Source organism: Morone saxatilis, unplaced genomic scaffold, assembly GCF_004916995.1.
Source record: "Morone saxatilis isolate NCDOM2014 unplaced genomic scaffold, NCSU_SB_2.0 Contig15, whole genome shotgun sequence".
Lineage (NCBI taxonomy): Eukaryota > Metazoa > Chordata > Actinopteri > Moronidae > Morone > Morone saxatilis.
Genome location: NW_023339707.1, coordinates 25,658,329 through 25,667,539, shown reverse-complemented (window position 1 = coordinate 25,667,539; position 9,211 = coordinate 25,658,329). Strand labels below are relative to the sequence as shown.

At 40.5% G+C, this 9,211-nt stretch overlaps 1 protein-coding gene across 1 annotated transcript in view; it reads left to right on the top strand.

Moving 5' to 3' along the window:
• The window catches only part of LOC118324127 (inositol 1,4,5-trisphosphate receptor type 3-like), a gene marked incomplete in the record, with an annotated part of 26,210 nt that extends 17,466 nt beyond the window's left edge, over positions 1 to 8,744 (top strand). The window contains 14 exon segments of the mRNA XM_035656283.1: positions 17 to 130; positions 232 to 315; positions 429 to 539; positions 861 to 1,053; positions 1,308 to 1,427; positions 1,823 to 1,998; positions 2,571 to 2,735; positions 2,816 to 3,005; positions 3,427 to 3,531; positions 3,627 to 3,745; positions 3,957 to 4,122; positions 4,900 to 5,060; positions 5,158 to 5,319; positions 6,611 to 8,744. Of these exon segments, the coding sequence (XP_035512176.1) occupies positions 17 to 130; positions 232 to 315; positions 429 to 539; positions 861 to 1,053; positions 1,308 to 1,427; positions 1,823 to 1,998; positions 2,571 to 2,735; positions 2,816 to 3,005; positions 3,427 to 3,531; positions 3,627 to 3,745; positions 3,957 to 4,122; positions 4,900 to 5,060; positions 5,158 to 5,319; positions 6,611 to 6,727 (1,983 nt within the window).
• Positions 8,745 to 9,211: the final 467 nt, after the last annotated feature.

The window sequence follows — 9,211 nt, the reverse complement described above, 5'->3', positions numbered from 1 at the left end:
GTGTGTGTGTGTGCAGGTGGAGGTGATAAAGAAGGCCTACCATCAGGACAGTGAGTGTGAGCTTGAGGAGGTGGAGGTGGAGGTTTCCCCCCGCGAGGTGGGACACAACATCTACATCCTGGCTCAGCAGGTGAGTAAAGACGAGCTCCTCGCTGGCCAACAGGAGGTCTCACTCCGCTCTCAGTTTGTAGTTCTCTAAACAGGTTTGTTTGTTTGTTTGTTTGTTTGCAGCTGGCGAGACACAACAAGGTCCTGCAGAACCTCCTGAAACCTCCGAAGAACAGCAAAGAGGGAGAGGAAGGGATCTCCTCCATGGTAAACTCAACTCTAAGTACTGTTGGAGTAGTACTGCAATACTTTGTAACATTACTTTATACTGTTGGAGTACTACTGCAGTACTTTCTAATACTCTGTCTGTCTGTCTGCAGTTGAACCTGAACAACCGTCCTCTGTCCCAGATGTTGAAGTCTTCAGCTCCAGCTGCTGTTGTGGAACAGGACCCACTGGAGTACTACGACCTGCTGACCTCACAGATAGAGGTACTGCTAATACTGCTAATACTGCTAATACCTCTTCAGTCCAACTTTATTGTTATATATAAGCATATAACTGTAAATGTTTTGTGCAGACTAATTACAGTCAGTGGATAACATTGATAAATGTAACATTAATACTAATAATTCAAATCAAATCAAGTTTATTTAAATATCTTGAGTTGACCAAAGTGCTGCACAGATTGAAGTGACCACAACAAATAAAGGACAATGAAAGAAGCAATATAAAATAGTATATAGTAGTAGTACTAACTGTCTGTCTGTCTGTCTGTCTGTCTGCTTGTCTGTCTGACTGCCTGACTGCAGATCGTCCGTGAGGACCGCAGTATGGAACAGATCGTGTTTCCCGTTCATCCGATCTGCGAGTTTCTGACCGAAGAGTCCAAGTTGAGAGTGTTCAACACCACGGAGCAGGACGAGCAGGGGTCAAAGGTCACGCACTTCTTTGAACAGACGTCCTTCCTGCACGGAGAGATGGAGTGGCAGAAGAAGCTGAGGAGTGAGTCGCTTCTTCGATTCCGATAATCAATAACTCAATTAGGGCGTACAGTTATAGATTATAGACGACTACTACGCTATTATTACTGCTGTTACTGTTATAGTGTTATTGAACTGTATATGGACCCCCCCATACATATGATGTATTATTATAGATTAAGATAACATTTTATTGATCCTCAAGGACAGGGTATGAAGTCATTAATGAGAAGTATTATCAATAACTATAACATGCATCTGTGTGTGTGTGTGTAGGTATGCCGGTGTTGTACTGGTTCTCCAGGAGGATGTCTCTGTGGGGAACCATTTCCTTCAACCTCGCCGTCTTCATCAACCTCATCATCGCCTTCTTCTACCCCTACGACTCTGGACAAGGTATTACTGATAGTACTGATAGTACTGATACTACTGATAGTACTGATACTACACATTTTACAGTCCATTTCACATTAATTATGTCAGTAAAATTACAAATATTTATGCAGTAAATGCTTGTTTTTACCTGAAAATAAAATAAATCAATGATAAAAATAATAATAATAATAATAAAATGTCAGTTTGATTAAATGATTGTAACATTGACGTCCACAGACTTCCTTACAAAGAGGTTTCAATGAACTGATACTGATCATATTATTAAACTGCATTCTGTCTGTTGGTGCCCAGAGTAACTTTTTCTTTCTCCTCTCTTTTCCCTTCAACTCCTTTTCTCCTCTCTCTCCCCCTCCTCTACACTGTCTCCCTCTCCTTCCCCGCTCCCTCCCTCCCAGTAGGCGCGATTGACGACTCCCTGTTGCTGATGCTGTTCTGGATCCTGATCGGTCTCTCTGTGTTGGCCCTGCTCTCTCAGCGTTACGGCCTCCAGCCGCTCACCCTCGCTCTCATCCTCAGATCCATCTACCACCTCGGCATCGGCAACACGCTCATACTGCTGGGATCACTCAACGTACGTGGCACTACGTAACTTATCAGCCACCTGGGCCGCAGGGCACTCTCTGAACTGATAACAGAAATCTGTTTAACAAACTTTATTTAAAGTCAGACCTCCGTTTTCATCACAAGTTTTTTTTATGAGAGAATTTAAAGTGACTTTTAAAGGTTTTCTTAATACCTTAAACTCTTTTAGCCTGTTAAACCTTCCTGTGTGGAAGACTAGGGCTGCCAATATTACAATCATGAAAAAGTGAAATGTTAAAAAAACAAAGTGAAACAGAAGATTAAAATTAAACAGAAGAATAAAAATATTAAAGCTGCAAGCAGCGATGAAATCCAGTAGGGGGCGCTGTGACTATGACTGAATATTAGCATGTAGTTCTATGAGACGTGAAGTTTGACATCGTACAGTGAAGTTATGACAACTTCCTTCCACAGTTTAACCTACAAAGCAACGTGTTTATTTACAATTTCAGCCATTTTATATTCAAAAGAAAAAAATTAATTTCCCAGGATAAATGATAAGAACGGATTCATATTTTTACAATATGATTTAATAATCCGCTGTTTGCTGTTGACCTGCAGCTGATCAACAAGGTGGTGTTTGTGGTGAGCTTCGTGGGGAACAACGGGACGTTCATTATGGGATACAAAGCCATGGTGATGGATGTGGAGTTCCTATACCACCTGGCCTACGTCCTCACCTCCACACTGGGACTGTTTGTCCATGAGCTCTTCTACAGCATCCTGGTAAACAACAACAACAACAACAACAACCAGAAATGCTGCCACAGTTCAAACTCACTGTCTGTCTGTCTGTCTGTGTGCAGTTGTTCGACCTGATCTACCGGGAGGAGACTCTGTTCAACGTGATAAAGAGCGTCACTCGGAACGGGCGCTCCATCCTGCTGACGGCACTGCTCGCTCTCATCCTCGTCTACCTCTTCTCCATCGTTGGCTTCCTCTGCCTGAAGGATGATTTCATCATGGAAGTCGACCCGCTGTTGCAGATTGCTGCAGGTAACAGAGCATTTTATGTTTTTATCTGCACCAGGAAATAGTCAGCATCTTAAGTAGCTGGGGCCTCGACCTCCACTAGGGGTCGCCAAAGCTTCACAGGGAACTCATGATTCAAAGGCTTTCCTAAATATACTATCCAGCAATGCTGGGGCAAAGGCAAAATGCTGTATATATCCAAATACTAGGACATCTGTAGATAAGTTTAGGTAAGAATTTCCAGTGAATTTCTGACAACATAACCATGTTATATTTTTGACATTATGTTGCGTGATTGAGGGCCGGAAATTGCCCTTAAGACCTCTGTTCTACTCACGACAGAAGTGTGTCAGTGTGTTGGTACTGGTGAGGTGTTACTGGTTGTGCTGGTCAGGTGTTACTGGTGAGTCTCTGACAGTAACCCTGTGTGTGTTCTGTCCTTCAGGTCCTCAGCAGAGTGAAGCCTCTCAGGATTTCATCAATTCGTGTTCTACAGACGGAGTCAGCTGCACGTCGGAGACCGACGCTGTCACCGTCGTTGAGGAGGAAGGTGAGAGTTGCCGTGTGCGTGTTCAATGCAGGACGACGTGATTCAGCTTTAATACACGTTCAAGTTAAATGCTTCGTATCGTGTGTGTGTTTCAGAGGAGCCGAGCTCGGAGCGAGCATGTGACACTCTGCTGATGTGTATCGTCACTGTGTTGAACCACGGACTGAGGAACGGAGGAGGAGTCGGAGACGTTCTCCGAAAACCGTCCAAGAACGTAAGCAACACTTTGTATCCATCCCCTTCATTAACTAATTATTATTAATCTTTACTGATGGTTTATAGATCAGTTTTAAAAAACTTTTGGGTTTCCAGATTGTATAAACTTCTCTAGCTGCTGAGAAATAATAATCGTTAATAACTTCTTACTTAATGGTTTTTGGTTAAATAAAGTCTCTGTGTATCTGTGTGTATCTGTTTGTGTGTAGGAGACGCTGTTTCCGGCCCGGGTGGTATACGACCTGTTGTTCTACTTCATTGTCATCATCATCGTCCTAAACTTGATCTTTGGCGTCATCATTGACACATTCGCCGACCTGAGGAGTGAGAAACAGAAGAAAGAGGAGATACTGAAGACCACATGTTTTATCTGCGGTAAGTACAAACAACTACACAGCCGTCAGACCGACCACTGAGGGAACTGTGGGAGGCAGATTAGGAGAAACATTGATACACGTACGCACTGGGCATAAGGAAACTAAAAGAGACGGCTGCCCCTTAATAGTTGAATTCGATGTGAAGAGTTTTAGTCGATGCTCTGTCAGTCTGACAGTTGCAGAAAAACAAAACCAACATTAAACTGCGTTCAGGAGCTGCTCCTTGTCACCAGGACCAAAGTATCAGAGGATTGTTGCAACACAGACCTTTTCTCTTGTAACACAGGCAACACACTGCTGCATATGCTAACTGTACTAGCTGCTATTAGCTAGTCAGCGATCCTATTAGCTGTCTGTATCCGGACTGGGAGCTGGAAGAACAGGGGGAGTTGAATGAGCCACTGAATTGGAGCCGGGTGGATTTACTGCGGTTCTGAAAGTAACTGAAGAAAACACACAAAAACATTATATACAGAAATTCTGCAGACAAAACAGAAGTAAAACCAATGAAAACTAATACTATTACATTAACCATATGCCGACAATATTGTAATAGTTATTTCAGCTTTAATATTCTGATTAGCCTTGTTATAATCACAGTGTTTGTTTTAGGTATTTTAGAAAAGTTTTATATAACTGCAGTGTGTCTTTATATTATTGTATCAGGGCAGCAACTAAACAGTAATTTTAGGTTCTTGGGGCCACTAATCTGACGACAGATTTTTGAAACATTTCCAGCAGAATATCTGACCTGCAGTGTTGCGTGTTGTTGCAGGTCTGGAGCGAGATAAGTTTGACAATAAGACGGTGTCATTCGAAGAGCACATCAAACTGGAGCACAACATCTGGAACTACCTGTACTTCATCGTTCTGGTGCGTGAGAAGAACAAGACGGACTACACCGGACCGGAGAGCTACGTCGCTCACATGATCAAAGTAAAAAAACTAAAATAACATCCACACACTCAGAATTTAAAAACGGGAAATACCAAAGAACACAGACTAAGCATGGAAACAACTTCTTCTGTTTCAGAACAACAACTTGGACTGGTTTCCACGGATGCAGGCCATGTCTCTGGTGGTAACCGACGGCGACGGGGAGCAGAACGAGATGAGGATGTTACAGGACAAACTGGCAGCGACAATGAAGGTCGTGACGACCCTAACGACTCAGCTGACTGAGCTCAAAGAGCAGGTACACACACACACCCCCATTAAAGCTGCCAGGTTTTACTTATAAACAGTAAGACTCGATTATATTAGGGGTTTCGAATTAACACTCCTGAAAAGTTAATTTATCACCAGTAACTAGAGCAGTAGCATGATATGATTAATTGAGCACAGTGTGAATTCAGGCAGGCCACAAAGTCAAGCTCAGCTACATCAGCTGATCGTAAACACACATCAGCTGATTCTCTAGCCTCCAAGCAAAGCTGCATTAGCTTGCCTACCTTTGCTGCTTACTCTGCAAACCGCCTCCACCCCAGTTCCTCCTTTTATGCTGTATCTGATTTAATCAATGTCATTTATGTTGTCACTGATGCGTGCTATGTTATGTTCCCTGGGAACCTTTGCTGCTACTCTGGTCCCAGAACAGAGCCAATCCACCAAATTTAACATTCTGCATTTGGAAAAAAAGTTCTCTTTGGACAAAGTTTTGGTGGTGACTGAAATGCTTTCTAGTCAAAAGAACAAGTCAATGCTAGCTAACCTAAAGGAGCACTTCAGCCTGGAAATGATTTGTACATCAATTACTCTCCCTGTGTTGCCTTGAATTCCTAAAGATATTTTCCCCCTGCATGCCAAAGCCTCCACATTAATGTAGAATGAATCCAAAACATTCTAAGTGGGTCTTTCTCAGTGTTTCCCAGTTTATCAAACCAATTGTGTCCATCAGACAGAGACAATGACAATTTTATGGTGCAGTCTCATTTATCTAGTTGTGCTGCACTCAATTCTTCCAAAAAGCCCTACTAGTAGTACTCAGCTGTGGGTAAAGCAAAAATTAGAACCTTAGAATGAGCTGTTTTTATCCACAGAGTCTGCCGCGTTGAACCACCATGTTTCTACATTAGCCGAGGAGAGACAAACGTAGTTTCTCCCATGTGTTTAAAAAGGGAGGGTGAAGGGAAGGAGTTGCATCATGCAACTACACCACTAATCCTACACACTGGTCCTTTAAAAGGGATATAAGATTAATTTGTGATAATATAAAGAAAAATTAGTAACAGTAAACAAAGGAAGTTGACTGACGATTATCAATTTCCTCTTCAATACATTTGAGTTATTTGTCGGGAATAGTTATCTGATTTCTGCCACAATACAACCACAGTGAAGCCACAAAAAATAAATAGTAATAATTATAATACCTCTTTTTTTTTTTTACTATATTGGAATTGGAACTGGGATTCATTCAGAATCGATAAATCAAATAAAAACACAATTTCTAACAGTGTGCACTCACCATACTTCCTGTGTTCATGCAGATGACCGAGCAGAGGAAGAGGAGGCAGAGGATGGGATTCGCTGACGTCCAGGCGGGAGCGAGCGCAGCGCTGCCGCCCAGCGCCGCCGGAGGGAACCACCAGATCTACAAACAATAAAGAACTGATTACTGTTCACTACAACATCTGTACACCACACAGCTGGACTGATGGACCGCCTCACACACGATTGTCCTGCAGAAAAACACTAGAATATTAAACAGAAAGCTGATGTTTCTCACTGAAAACACAAGATTCTTTTTGTTTACTTTTACTTTTTAATGTGTCTCTGCTCCCGAATGAGTAAGATCTCCGCCATTACTGTATAATGTAAGACATGTTGATAGCATCTCAGCTAAGATTAGTTCATATTTTGATTAATTTAAATATGTTGTGTGTGTGTGTACAACAGACACGTGAAAGTGACATATATTCAATATTGTAGATAAAATGAACTCACTTTCTCACTGTTTGTGCGCCGTATTGGAGGTCTAAATGAGGCTGTTTTAAGTGATCGATCTGACTGATTTTGTGTTTAGCTAACATTAGCTCAGTATGCTAGCCAACGTTTTAGCACAGTGGTTCCCAACTTGGGGGTCAGGACTCCTATAGGGGTCACCAAAGCTTAATGGGGGGTCGCAAAGCCTTGATTTTAAGGGGTGTTAGAATTTAGTCGTCATTGTTCTATTTGTGAATTATGATTTGGGAAAAATTCATCCAAATCGCTTGTTTTACATAAACTCCAAATAAAATAAGTCACTTAGTCAGGGGTCATCAGTTTACACAGGGGACAAGGTTGGGAACCAGTGTTTTAGCAGAAGCTAACAGCAGCAGCAGCAGTTATTAGTGACATTTTCTGGTGGAACTTTGGTTCAGATTTAAAGTTTGGACCGAGTTAGTTCTTCCCTCTACAAGTGTTGGGAGAGGACTATGGTCTCAGACTAAATCCAGACTAAATCCGAACCCTTTAATATAAATACATTTTGTGCCATTTCTGCAGATCTCCAGGATGGAGCTTGAACTGAAATTTGGGAGATTTGTGATGCAGCTTTAAATCTTCTATAGAGTCCAGAAATTATGGTTTTACTTTGGATCAACCTGGAAGTCACTGATACTCAGAGTTCCAAAAACATATTATTAATAAATCCTGCCTCAAGTTTTGTTCAACAAAATAGTTTCCAAAACAGAAAATTAGTAGGGATGCACAATACATCTCATAAATTATATTTTATTATTCCAATAAATAAATTACAGCCAATTTTTTGTTGCAAAAATCTTCTGATCCTGGTGACAAGACGAATATCTGATTAATAAAAAGTGGGTCAATTAAAACTCTCTATTAGTGGGGCAGCCCTAAAAATAGTAATTTATTTTAAATTCTTATGCTTACCCTCATGTGTATATACTACAGCCTGTGATTTTGATGATTTTTTTGTTTGTTTAAAATACAAAAATGTGAAATTATTGTTTATCTTATCGCATTAAAAAATATTGTGCATCCCTAAAAATGACAGTTGAAACTTTAATGGGTGTAATTTCTGGTTTAGAACAAACCAACTGTTTTGGGTTTTGTGATTTTCTACACAAACTGAAAAACGTAAAATCTAGAACTCAAAGACTTCCTGGTTGGAGGACTACAAGCTGTCAATCACTGTTCAGTGTCATAGTAAAAGGCTAAAATGTGCGCCTCTGTGTGTGCTTGTAGGCTCAGAGAATAATGAGGCATCAACTCACTTTAGTTATTTTAAGAAACTGTAAATAGAGACTGACATGTGTTTCTTTGCTGATGACAGGATGAAATACTTTGTGAATGTAAAGTGAGTTGAAACCAACTGTGTGTTTTTTATTGTAAATCTAGGGAAACTGTAGTTTTTAATTGATATACATTATTATTATTATTATTATTATTATTATTATTAAGGTTTAATAGTGATTTATGTCAGAAGAGAGCAGCTGTTTGTTTCTAACACTGTAACTAGCTCAGTACAGACACTGGATTATAGTTGAATTGCTTTTAGTTTGTGAACAGAAATAACTTTTTGAGATGAGACGGGTACACAGAATGAGGAAGAGGAGGATGAGGACAGTATAATGAAGACCACACATCTTCAAAATCAATAAAATATTTACTATGAAGAACAAAATGCATCTTTTCTTAATCTTTTAATTAATTAAGTTAATGAATTTTAGAAATTATGCAGTGTGATCTGTTGGGGTTTTAATTAAATGCTCCTAATGCATACGCTTCCATTTAAAGTTAAAAACATAAATATTACGGCCCTGGTCAGGACCACCACTAGGGGTCGCAAGGCCTTCTTCATTTTAAGGGGTGTAAGAAAGCTTTTTTATAATTATACAGTAGACCTATATCTAAGGGTTTCATAGACTTTCCAATCTCACCTCACCATTATGCAGTCGGAACATCGGAAAGCAGTCCATCTGTGGCTTGAGAGCGTTGGGAAAATCTGTCTTTATTCCTTTTTAATAAAAAGAAAAAACAAAACATTAATCTTATGTAGGTAACGTCTGCTGCATCCACATGGATTCAGGCAGATGTCCACATCAGCCAGTTCGATTAGCATTAAAGCATTGTAGCTTAACATT